General features: G+C 26.7%; 1 protein-coding gene across 1 annotated transcript in view; it reads right to left on the reverse strand.

Moving 5' to 3' along the window:
• Nucleotides 1–13431, reverse strand: part of LOC145836120 (receptor-type tyrosine-protein phosphatase delta-like) — a 30148-nt gene extending 16717 nt beyond the window's left edge. Inside the window, exons 1-11 of the mRNA XM_082943928.1 lie at nucleotides 13293–13431; nucleotides 12877–13007; nucleotides 12385–12562; nucleotides 10903–11088; nucleotides 8542–8652; nucleotides 7496–7621; nucleotides 6045–6220; nucleotides 4774–4949; nucleotides 4224–4351; nucleotides 2620–2796; nucleotides 2249–2395 (exon numbers count right to left, since the gene is read on the reverse strand). Of these exons, the coding sequence (XP_082800054.1) occupies nucleotides 2249–2395; nucleotides 2620–2796; nucleotides 4224–4351; nucleotides 4774–4949; nucleotides 6045–6220; nucleotides 7496–7621; nucleotides 8542–8652; nucleotides 10903–11088; nucleotides 12385–12562; nucleotides 12877–13007; nucleotides 13293–13395 (1639 nt within the window). The 5' untranslated portion in view covers nucleotides 13396–13431. The remainder of the gene's footprint in view (nucleotides 1–2248; nucleotides 2396–2619; nucleotides 2797–4223; nucleotides 4352–4773; nucleotides 4950–6044; nucleotides 6221–7495; nucleotides 7622–8541; nucleotides 8653–10902; nucleotides 11089–12384; nucleotides 12563–12876; nucleotides 13008–13292) is intronic.
• Nucleotides 13432–13752: the final 321 nt, after the last annotated feature.

A 13752-nucleotide genomic window follows, 5' to 3' on the forward strand; every position in this document is an offset into this window, starting at 1 on the left:
TAACAATCGTGCAAATCTTTCAACAATAAACTTGCAGGTTTCGTACTCAACGCGTTCTTTGCTTTTTAAAAGACTACAAGTATTGACAGCCGGTTTAAATGGTCGAATAACAATGTTTAGGTGCATTAAATCAAATATTCAAAGCATGAAAAAACTTTCAGGTTGACGAGAAAAAACAAACTGTTAAGGTAGGCTTCTATAGCATTCTTTTGATGTTTTTACAGTTGCAAAGCTTGTTTTCGAAGTAATTTTAGTTTTAATTTTTAAATAAGTTAAATAAAGTTTAAGTTTTCTAACAAATTTGTTAAGAATTTTTTTAAACGCTTTCTTTTAAAACAAAACTAGTTTATTATAACTTGATATAAAAACAACTTATACACCTGATTCGTATGTTAAACTTTCAAAATAAATTATCAAAGCTTAAGAAATTTTTATGGTACAATGCTTCATTACTTATCAGGTCCTCGTTTATCCGGATCCTCACTAACACAGCCGGTTTTAATCGAGAAGTAGATTTATTTAATTCAACTAAAATTAATGCTTTACTTTAAATACATGTCTAATTTGATTTGAATAACTAAGCAACAAGTTTAGAATAACAAGATAGTTCTTAAAAAAGTTAAACTTGATGTTATATATCATATTTTTCGTGCTATAGAAATATAAGAACAATAAACCGAGGGCTACTTCGAGCATCAAATTGTTAATTGTGATGAAACCGGATTGTATTTAAGAATGTTATCAGGAAATACCTTAGCATTAGTGCACAACCGGTGGGATGAAACAAAAAACCAAAAACCACACAAGAAAGTGTTTCACAACTTATCCGATTCCTTGTGTTTTATGCTAGGAAACAAGAACGTTGTGTCAAACAAGCCTTCATTCTTTTTTTTCAGAAAGAGTTCCAATATTACTTAAACTTTTTACGATGTAATTTGTTTTCGTTACATTTATTTTAAACTTTACAAAGCTTTATTTCGTTAACTCTTTGTCTGTTTTTGAATTCTTTGGTTCGTTGAAGAAAGTTAAAATAGATTAAATTAACAGATTATTAAATTTACGTTTTATTATATGCATAGTATAATATAATAATAAGGAAAAAGACTAATCTGGCCTTATTCAAAATAAAAATCTTGCCCAACATGACCGGATAAGCGAGGAAGTACTGTACTATTATATCGATATTGTATTTGAGTTTTCCATTTAAAAAATAAAGCAACTAAGACTAATCCGGTATACTATAAGTAAATAAACTAAATATATAGATAGAAAAATAAACTATATTTGGTATATACAAAACAACTAAATATACGTGTTAAGTTATTTGTCTTGATTAAGTACATACACACTTTTTTGTGTCATTTTAATATCAATCAAATAATACTTTTTCTAGTTAATGGGCCGTAGTTATGTTTTGACTTAAGTTGACAAACTATTATGACGTTATAATGAAGAAGGCAGCTTGGTTTCCGTAGCTTAAAAACAGCGAAATTTTCAACTGCTGCTAATGGGATTATTTTGACTAAAATTTGTAAATGTCAAATGTTAAACGTAAAATTAAAAGAGCATTTTGTAATCGATTTTTAGGTAAGCTTTTTTTTAAATGTGTTTTTCTGAAAGTAAAGAGAATGTTGCTTATTATGAGCTATTTTTATATGCTGATGTACAGAAGTAAAATGTTTAGTCAATAAGCTAAAACTATAAACTTGTTTTCTTTTAATTTTTTTGTAATTGCTCTCTAGTATACTAATAAAGAGAATTAAAAGATTTTTTTAAGAGTATGTGTAAATTTCAATATCTTTTCAAAGATAAAATGTTTTTATTTAAAATTTAACTTTTTTTTTATCATGTTTACGCTACTTTAACGTACATTACTTTTGTCTTAAACTATTTATTTCCTTTTCCATGTCGTTCTTTTGTCTTAAACACTTTAATATAAATTTTAAAACCTAACAAAAAAATTGTAAAACTAATCAAAAGCAAATTTAAATCAGAAAAATCACCTTACCGGTAGCAGCATATGTCATAAATTCTAAAAGCATATGTGCTTGCCGTATGGTGTCTAGAAAATATAATGGATTATACCCAACTAATGCTTCAAATCACTGATTAATAAAATATCAAATTTTCAATTTTATGTATGATTCATTTCTTTTCGAAAATAGTTAACATGTTTTTAATTTTTTTTACATTCTTCAGTAATTGGTTTTTATTGCAAAACCGACTACTAATTGCATACAAATAAAACCTGTGAATGACGTGTTTATCATGTATGGGGCGGTGAGCGGACTAGACCCGGCTGAATTGTAAGCTTGCACTTTAACGGCGTACAAAGAGTTGGTCTGCAAGTTTTGAATGTTTCCCATGTTGAAAGTGAGGTTTTTTGTTGACCATTCTAAAAAAATTAACACAACTTAAAAGAACTTACCATAAAAACGCACGAGACTTAACTTTTTATGTATAATATTAATGTTAGATATGTAAAAAAAAGTTAATACTAAACATAAATAATATTGAACAAAAGCTAGTCTGCACTTTAAGTTTAAAGATATATACAAAGTAAACTTACTTGATAAAATATGTAATTTAAAATAAACTAATAAAAAAATCATTTCTTACCAGCAATCGGAGGCAGGAGCTTCTCTTTTTCCACCTTCACCCAATACAACCTCCCTCCCAGAATTTTCCCGTTCGCCCCCTTGCCCTCCTCCGGGTAGCCGAAGAACACCCGGATGTCGGTTGGCAGCATCCTTGTGACGACGGTGGCGTACAAGTCGGACGGAGGCACGCTCGGAACTTTAACAAGTTGGTGAGTTAAACTTAAGTTTAATTGTAAGCGAATGATTATTTGAGTTGTATATTACAAAAGTGATTTGATACTTCTGCACATACTACTGTTATGTTGGTGAATTTGGTTGTAGGTATTTTTGCATGCTAAAAACTTTACAATAGAATTTTTGTAATTTTATACTGTTTTGCTACTAAATATTTTAGAGAGGCAAAACTTGGAAGTTTTAATTAATTTTAATATTTTGAATAAAACATTTTTTTTGATAAAGTACACCTTAACTTGATATAAGTTGTTATATGTAATATTTTTACTTTGGCAGTCAGTTTTGTTCTAGATTGTTTTTGGTAACAACTCCGTTTATATTAGTCAAAATTTATAATATTTTTAAAAAGTTTGATAAACAGCAAAGCTTATATAAAAACAAGCAAACAAGTTAGTTAAAAAAAACTTTTAGTTTCATATTAAAATAGTAATTTTATGATTGTTGGTAAAGTTATTTAATCTATGCTTAAATAATAGTTCTATATTTTAAAACTCAACTACCTCTTTAAAAGCTGTATTTACTCTATTTAGGTAAGTATCTCTCATACAAAGTAACTAAATTAACTACCAGACATTTGTTTAGTAAAACAAAACGCATTCAAAATTAATGGATTTTAACGAGGACAGGAAAATGAATAAATAAAGACATCGATTTTTGCTGGAAATTTACCGTTGTAAAAGAAAAAAAGTCAAAACCTAACTGTTTTGTCTTTAATAAAGTGTAACAAAGTCATAAATAAGCTAAACCAGTTCTTTTTAAAGTCTAAATATTCGCAGTCTTTTTTTTACATTCCAGTTTACCTTTTTGTCTTTAAAACTTTGTTCATATAAAATATATTGTTTACTTAAAATTTTCATTTAAGAAAACCTAAAATAAAACAGTTACAAGTTCTATGTTCAAAAAAACATTTTAAAATATATAAAATGTATACTGAATTTTGAACGCCATATTTAATGTAATGTGTAGTATTATTTTAATTTATTTTTTGTGTTAGTTTAGCATGTAAAAAATGCAGGTAAAAAAGCTTTAAACTTATTTGACATCTAATAAATACCATTTATTTAATTGTTCATAAGTTTACTTTAACTTAAATCATAATGATCTTACTTTTTAACTTTGAAATACTTTCAACATTATTTTTCATGTCAATTATTAGTTAAGAAGACAAATTAAGCGTAAATTTTTTTAACAAGTATAGAATGTTTTTTAGAATATAGTACTGTTCTGTTTAAATAAAAAGATTATGTTATTATATGCATTTTATCTAAGGGTATTTTAAAGTTTGCAATATAAATTATTTGTATACATACAAATATTATTAAGTACACCTAAAACTTAAATATTAAAACTCATATTAAGTGTTCATCAATACAAATTTTAAAAACTCACCATCTTCTTTAGTTTTAAAAGTGTCTTTTCTCAGAATAGGTTCGCTTTTACCGCCCTCTCCGAGTTTATTGGTAGCTGAAATTCTCACAGAATATTCTGTGAACGGAGATAAACCAACTAAGGTGTACCTGGGCATAATTATTACATTTTGAACAGTGAAATAGTTATTTTGCATCGTTTTGTTTCTAATTGCTTATCCCTAAACAGAGTATATAAATTCTAAACTATGTTAAAATAAAATGAATAAATGTAAATAGTCGTTTAAAAAAACAAAATTGTTAACACTTTAACATGTTAGCTATATAAAATGGGTCCGATTTTAAAGCAAAGGTGTTTTCCCTAATATTTGCTGAATCATCAATTTAAAATACTTCTTAGTTTTTTTAATAATTATACCTTTAACCCTAACCAACCTTACCCAAACATATTAAAAACTAATTAAAACATAAAATTTCAAAAAAAAAATTATACTGATTCAGCAAATATTGGGGGGTTTCCGTCACATCAACAAAAGGACTCATATAAAATAAGTACAAAAAGACTGAAATACTTGTTGGATTGTATGCGGTTGATGACTTTTTCCGGGTCTTTCGCTTTGATGTCCTTTTTTCTGTAGTAGATGTTGAAAGTGAGGTTGTTCCTCCTAGCGTGTGCTTCTCCTTCGTATTGCCAGGCAATCGTCATTTCGTCGGACTTGCACGATATAACTCGCACATTGGTGGGAACCTTAATAAGAAAAGAGTTAGGAAAAAGTTTGTGTAAAAATAATTAGCAAAAAGAGTTTTCAAGACAAACCTTAAAAAGTTTTAACAACGTGTTGTTGAGATTCAGTTTTTGAATGTTAAGAATAAAATAGCTTTACTAAATAGTTTTTGTTCGATAAGTAACAACAAAACAAGACAAAACGAAAGAGAAAAAAGTAGGTCTTTTAATACAATTACTAATAGTCACTAGGTCTAAAAACTTGTATAATTTTTGTTTTTTAATATTGTGATGTATATTGAAAAAATTCTAATTTTTTTATTACTTGCACTGTGCATTAATATATTTTATTTAAACTTTAGAATTTAATGTAATTTTAAACGTTATAAAAACATTTCACATTTATTACAAAGAATAATTTAAACTTAATTTTAATAAAAATTAGGCAAACCGCTACATTTTTTTTGATTCAACTAGGTTTGTTTAATGACAATTTAATAATTTTTCGTATTCAAATGTATGTTATACTATTTTACTAAACGGTTTTTATATTTTATGCAAAATACTTAGTACAAAACTTACAGCAAGTATTTTTAAATCTAATATGTTTGACAAAAAAAGAACTTACTTATACAATTGAAAGTCGTTTTGTAGACTTAAGTCGTGAAGACTAGGCTACTTGAAAGCTGTGCAACTTTGTAAATTAATACTTTAAGTAGCTTCATCAGTGTTTTAGAAACTCTTAATATTTTGAAAAACACATATAACGTAGCTTTAGCTATAATTATCTTAAAAACACATAAGTTTCAAATGTAATTTTTTCAATAAGGCGTGCTAAAACAAGTTTTATTATAATGCATGTGGCCTGAAAAAATCAGCCTGCTAACTACCAGTGTGTAAGCAATCGGCAAAGCGACATAAACTACTTCAAATTTCAATATTTTCTCGAGGATGAGCGATTTAAGGTATTTGTGTAACCTCAAACACGGAATGCTTTAAAAATACATGTATTTAAATTTAGAAAAGCAAAAGCACTCGAAATTTTATTACTCCGCCATTCCGTCGCCACTGTTAATCTGCTGCTTAAAACACTACAAATTTGTACAGAAGTTCAAATACCTCGGGTAATGTTTGCATTCTTATTTGCGTGGTGGTAGAATCGTTGTTGCTTCGTGATGAAGCGAAGCAAGTGTAATTGGCCGAACTCTGAATGTCCACAAGCTCCAGCGTGTTGAGTCGGGCTTGCACTTTCTCGCCTATCGCCTCCCTCACCGTTTTTCCGTTTTTCTCTGAAACTGTACGTTTGTTTTGAGTTAGTTGCGGTTAATAATTGTTCCTAAAATTAGTTGTACTTAGCTGACAATAAAAAATATTACACCTTGATAAAATATTTTCAAACTAAGCTAGATGATTTTTTTTGAAAGCATGTTAAACCAGACAGCCTTATACTTTTTAAAGTATGTGTATTTTGCCATAAATTTTAATTGAAATGCTAAATTTGTGTACTTATAATATTCTGAGCCACCAAAACTACCACCACTTTAATTTTGTATACAGTTATTACTTATCAGTTAAAATAAAGGAGCATAATTTATTTTAAAGGACCGTAAAATAAATTGAGTTAAAATACTACATTCGACGACCACAAACAAAAACTTAAAAAGATAAAGCAAATGTAAGAAACAATAACATTGTTGCAGTTTTGTCAATTTAAACAACAGCTAGCCAAACAAGAGCATGTCACGTTATAGCTTAAAACATTGCCTTTGGCTACTCTTAGTTTGCATCAATCATAAGTTAGCAGGCTGCAGTACCAGTGCCGCAGTTTAGATACTAAAACAGTGCATGAAGATACTTTTCTTCTTATAAAACAGATTTGAATTGTATAAGATTTTATTAAAAACTTATAACTTTTTTTGTAAGACTTCAAAAAGGTTTTGGTCATAATAGTTTTTAATCGTTGTGGATAAATTTAGGTAATTTTTACATGTGCTTTTGTCATGTTTTAAAGTCACTATAAAACCAGTACAAATTGTTAAGAAAAAAGTCGTAAAACTTTAACTTAGAGAATCTTGAATAATTTTTTAAATAAGATAGTTTAGCTATAACAAATTTTTAATATTTATAAAACGCTGTACAATAAAAAAAACTGCCAAATAAATCAATTTTGGCAAAAATTAAATCATAAAACTTTATTTTTACTTTGTCTTCAAAGGCATTCATTTCACCTTTACGCATTAAAATTAAAATGCTTATGTTCAAATTTTAATGCAGCATATAGCATTTAAAACACACACAAGAAAGTTTGTAGCAATTCGTACATATTTTAATTTTGCTGATGCAGTTAGTATTTTTTGTTATAATGTTTAACCTACTTTTAACAACTGAACTCATATAATATATATTTTTTTTTTTGATTGAAACACTTTCATAGAAAACGGGATAGCTCATTACAAAATCAGCCTTTTTTTTAAATTAGAACACAATGCAACTAAATACATAAGCTTCTTCACAAGCTAATTGACCCTCCTAGTAACAAATATTCAATACTTCTTTTGTAACAAACTCACCAATGTACCACTGAACCGTGGGCATAGGGAAACCCCCGGCAGCGCAAGTCAAGTTGAGAGATGATCCCGGTTCAAGGTCGTAAATTGGCTCAGGAGCCCAAGTTATCTTGCTCCTGGCTTTTCGTTCTATATGGTTAGAATGTATAAAAACATATTTGTATGAACAAATTTAAAAAAATAAGGAAAATATAAAAAACATGTTTTTTGTGTAAAGTTGAATTCATAAAATGTTTAATAAAGAACATTTTAGCATTAAAGTTGTCAAAAATTTATATTTTGTTATTATTTTATTCAGTTAGGAATAGTAGAAATAATATAGTTTTGTAAAATAAAAAATAGCAGTTTTTTGTAATAGATTTTAAATATAATAAACAAACAACATTTAGTTTACATATATTGAACATAATCCATATGTAAACGTTAAAAAAATGTTATCAATAAAAATTTTCAAAAATGTTTTTTCTTTTTCGTAAAAAACAAAATTTCAAAAACAACTATAAGGTATTGTAAACAAGTACTTTAAATTAGTATGACATAACTAGATTGATATAGTTATTTTATCAAAACAACTAAGTATACTCGAACAATTTAAAAGAACACATATTGAGAAGATATATGACAAAATATCTTCAATACAAACGACTATTTGTATAAAACTAACCAGTTGAAACGACATTAGTCACTTTTTCTGGACGCACTATTTTTCATAAAATAGATCATATTTATATTTCTAGCATGAAAATTTATTTTTACATATATGTTCAGTTTCTAGCTGTTTTGGATAAGTATTTTTGACTGTTATTTAAATTTTTTCTTAAAAAATAATAAACTGTAATAATTTTTTTTTGTTCAAGTTTGAGTTTATCTCTTTCGTAGAAATAAATACACTTTATTATAAAATTCAAGTTATTTAATTTGTTCAATTTCTTAGGTTTGTTATGCTTAAGTTTTCAAATTTCTTAGAAAATATTTTAACACTTAATAAATTTAATATAAAATAAGTCTTATAATTATATTTATTTATAGATATTCAGTTTAACACTTACCTTTTATATATACATTTGTACCTCTAGATATGGAAGATCCGAAGGAATTGGTGGCCATGCAAAAATATTTACCCTCATCTGTCTCTGTGCTGTTTTGAATTTCTAGGAAACCTGTCAAATAAAATATAAAAAGATTTTTCTGATGAAATAAAAACTTTATTTAGAACTTTCTAGTGAAAAAATATATTTCAGTTGCTAGCTAAGCTAATTTAAATCTTAACTTCACATTAACTTTTAAGTAACAAAATTTTTATAATCTGGATTTAAAAAAAACATTTTTAGTTTTTTTTTTGCAAACCAACACCAAAACGAATAAAAATCTTTAGCTTGAAACTTATTAAGATTTTTGATTTATACCATTAATTTGTTTGTTTTAATCATAACAATGTGAGATTTTATTACTGTTCGTAGAATTTATGAGTATAAAAAAAACTTTTTAGAATATAAATTGATAAATTAGAAGTTTTATTTAAGGAACAATTTATTTTACTGAAATATCTTTCAAAACATTTGTTTTTGTTAATCGAAGAAAAAAACATTATTGTTTATAAAATCAACGTGAATATCTCCCACAGAGGGAAAACAAACAACTATGGTACACAAGTGCCAACTAGTAGTTGGAACATCGAGCTTTTAGTAATCAGCCATGTGTGACGGCATTTCGCCTGCTTGTAAAATCATTCAAGCATGACAGCTATTTTGCTGGTCGGGCTATTTTACTGATTCAGTTTTCCTTTTTTAGAAAACTTATAACTCTTGTTTAAACGTAACATAAAACACTTGTTCATAAAACTACAATATAACTCAGTTTTAAGTACTTTTTCAATGAGTAACAATTTGTTGTGCGGTTATTACAAGTTTTTCATATGTTAGAAACTTAAATAAAAATATAAGAAGTTTATTTAAGTATTACTTGGTTATACTTGAAGTTTTTTAAAACAAAACATTTTTTATGTTACAGTCGATTTTATAACAAAACTGTTTTAACTTTGCTAAAGTTAAGCAACAACTGTTTAAGAAAATATTTAGCGTTGTTAAAAAACAGTTCTAATTTAATGTTATAGTATCAAAAGAAGTTTTATTTTATATTTTTTGATGAAGTAATTATTCTAAAATCTAAAGGGTAAATATATTTATACATTCAGCAAACAAAGAACACTGAGCAAGTTTGCAAAGCAAACATTTTTAAAATACTTGAACATTTTTGCCCTTTTACAAGCACAAATGCAAAACTTTATGCAGTTGAAAAAACTTTGACATATCTTTCATACATTTAGATAAACTACAACACTCTGTTTATATCATAAATAATTTTAAATGTTTTTTATAGACTATCTTAAAATTCTTTTTTTTTATTGAATGTAAATTGCTGTAAATATGCAGATTTTTATTTATTAAAATGAAACAGGCACAAATAAAACTTGGCGAAACAAATAGTTCATAATTTCAGTTTAAACTATAGTTATTTAATAAATGAAATAAGTTTAGTGTAATGTCTAAATACTATTTCAACGTCTTTCACCTTACTAAAGATTATTTCTTAGAGTCTTTTGTTTCTAGAATATATAAGTAAACAAGAAAAAAAGACTATAAAAAATTTCACACTATATTGTTAGAGGTTTAAGCTAAAGCTTTATAAACTGCAAACAAAAGAGAAATATCGAATATACTTTATATACAAACGCTTTCAATTTTATCAAATTGCACTGTTTTTTGTTATAGTTGCGAAAGGTAACAAAGATTTTATCTTGTGAGAACCGCTCGCAGGTCATATTAAGTTTATCTCGTCAGTTGTCTCACACACTATTTAAAGTATCATGTTTATGAGTAACGTGCGAGATATTCCGCACAAAAGTATATTTAAGTACATTCTCGTACACATTTATTGTCTTAACGTGTACAAGTTTTACTTGATAATTTTCGTTTCAGCTATGTTAACACAATACATATGTGTATAACTTTACAATAAGAAACTTTCCAAACGAACTAAAGTCCAAACACTAGTAGAATAATTCAAAGTGATGTTTAAAGTTTTACTGTTTATAAAAACCAAGTAGATAAAAATTTTATAAAACATTTTTTTTTTGCTCAAAGAACTAAAAATAGTTTTCATGACTATCAATTTATAACGCCATAAAATATTAAAGAATGATCTATGCGTATACTTTTATTTTTTATGATGATTAAAACTATAATACTGATTTTGTTTGTGTTATTCTTATTATCAAATTATTGTTTTTTGATCATTTTTAAGTGACAAACATTATCAAAGCGATTTAAAAAAAGTTATTTGTCAATTGTATCTCTTTGTTTAACAAATTATCACTTTTATAGAAAAAATAAGTAAAATTCACGACTTACCTCTTTTAAAATCTATGATGATCTTGTTTCTGATTGGCTGCAGCAGGAACTTGTCCTTGTACCACGTGATGGTAACGTCACCGCTCCCTCTCACCTCGCACTCTATGACGTCATCGCGCTTCTTCTCCACCGTCTTCGCCCCGGGAACCTTCAGAATTTCCGGAAACCCGCTCGGCTTGTTTGCTTCTGTAAATCTTCTAATTTAGTTTTCTTTCTTATATTGTAGTTTACTTTTAATTGGACAATAGACATTTCTCAACTTATGTACATATAAGGAACATATTAGATTAGTTTTTGATTTACAAATTTTTCCATTTATTTGTGAAAACACTTTTTTTAAATTTGTTAACTGTATACTTTTAATATAGATTATTATAGGAGTGAGCCATTGTATAGTTTTTAATAACCTGCAAAACTAAAATATAATACTTTTTTTTCTTAAAAATGGCATAGTTACGTATAGTTATGTTGGAACATGTTAATGTAATTAAATTAATTAGAAAATTTGATTACAGCCCAAAAAAAAGCACAAGTTAAACAATTTTATTGCTGTAAAACTTACACACCCCTTAAAATATTTTGTAAAAGTTCATGTTCTTTTAATCTGTTTTCTTATTATTGGCTTTTAAAAGTTATATTAACTCATGTTTTTTTCTATTGGCAATTTTATCTGTTTACAACTAAAAAACCTATTTTTTAAAGAAAATATTTTATATCCTACAACTTTCTTTAAAAAGATGCTAAAATAACTTTAGTCATTTATTTTTTATGTTTCTAATATTTTTTACACTAAAGTCCTTAAAACATTCTAAAGATCTTTTTATGAAAAATACAACAGACGCTGTAATTTAAAAAAAAACGTTTCAGAAGATAATTCTTAGCATGACTAACTATTGCTTAAAGTTATGTTCACAGATTGTTTTACGTAAATAAAAAAAATAAGTTTTATAGCCTTAACCCTTTTGGTTAACAACAATAAGTAGCCTGTATTTGTGTCGATTTTGAGTTATATAAAACATTTTACACTCTTAGTTTTTAGGGTATACTATCAAAATCCACCCGCGTTCAAAATCCACCCGATTTCAAAATCCACTTAATTTTTTGTTATATTTTCTTTATTTATTAATTTATTTTATTTTTTTTATTTATTTTTTTCACTGTCACTGTTACTCCTAACCCTCGATCGGTAAGCGGTTCTCGAATTTGACTGGGTCGATTTTGAACGGGTGGATTTTGAACGCGGTTGGATTTTGATCGCGGGTGGATTTTGAACGTGTCCCAGTTTTTAGACTATTTAAAGCAAATGTACTTTTAGAAAATTGCTAACTAACACTTGACAACATTTAAAGTTTCTTATTTACTTTAAATTTTTACCGTAATGTTAATAACTCAAAACAATCATTAGCTTCTCATTATATTTATGGCAAAAACTTTATTAATTATACATATAAAGTAGCAAAAGTACACTAAACTTATACTTACCACTTATCAAAGTGATAGTTGCAGCTTGTTTGTCTGTTTTACCGTGCTCATTGGTAACTTGACAAAAGAAAACAACTGATTTCTTTTTCTTTTTAGATTCATACATCCACAGCGAAGATTGAACTTCTCCACTGATCGATTTGTCCTTTTTAATCTCGTATCTATCGTTTTCTTTTAGCTGAAAACAACAGATTGAAATATGTACATTTAATATTGAAAAGTGCTAACAGTAAACTAAAAAGTGCAAAAGTTTATTTTTTTTATTTTAGAGTTAGTTTGAATAAAAAAAAATCTTAAAATGCATGTGTTGTAAAAACTGAATTACATACAAAACTAAAAAACCATTGATGCTGTTTATCTTTAAAAGCGGTTTAACTTATTTATTACAACGAATGATTACAAAAGTTTTAACAATTTTCTTAACGAGCTTATTTAATTAACATTTTCTAGCCAGAGCTCGCAATACCAATAGTAATTTCTTAACTATCTTACCTCTTTATCACCTTTAAACCAATTAATATCTAAGTTGCCAGGTCCTTTGCCTTTACAGTACAATAAAAAGTGTTCTTTACTGATGTGCGTCTGAGAAATTGGTGCTACAGTAATCACAGGTACTAACTGATCTACAGTAAAATGTTTTTATTAATTTTTCTATGCTAAGGATTTGTTTTTTTGTTTAAACAGAAATAAATCAAAACTTTTTACAGTTTATAGCGTTTTCTGTATTATAATAAAAATTAAGTGTTATAAAGTTCATATAATTAACTTTGAAAAAAATTAAAATAAAGTCAATTAAGCTTTTCTTTTATTTCTTATAACTTAGCCTTGTGAATTTTTTTTTATAAACCAAAAGCTTTTAAATATATCCTTTATAAGTAAATGACATAAAAAGGGTTTAAAATACTAACCCGTTGAATCTTGAACTTTTGAATTCCTTACACACAGGGCATTTTCAGTCAAAATTGACGTCAAAAATATTAGAATAGTAGAACATATAAAAAAGTCTTTCATGTTTTTTTCTTCTTTTTGTGCTTAGTACATTACCGTTTTTTTCTACTAAGAAATACTCTGATTAAAATTTTTTACAAGTTTAACAGTATAGTTACAAACTAAGTTAAAATTAAATGCTTCTAATTAGGTTTAAGTGCAGTTAAAATTATTTTTTAACTACTTTATTTGACTGTTTAATAATTGGCTTTTTAATACAAAATAAAACGTTCATATTTATTTAACCCGTTAAAGTTTAAAGTAAAGTTTTTTCTACAACCTTTTTAAAATAAACGAGCTGTTTTACTTTTATCTAATACTGCTTTAAGATCTTTTATTTATATGTTGTTATACATAATCAGTTTTTATTAAATTTTTAGT

The sequence above is a fragment of the Thalia democratica genome, chromosome 5 (genome assembly GCF_965202585.1).
Source record: "Thalia democratica chromosome 5, ktThaDemo2.hap1.1, whole genome shotgun sequence".
Lineage (NCBI taxonomy): Eukaryota > Metazoa > Chordata > Thaliacea > Salpida > Salpidae > Thalia > Thalia democratica.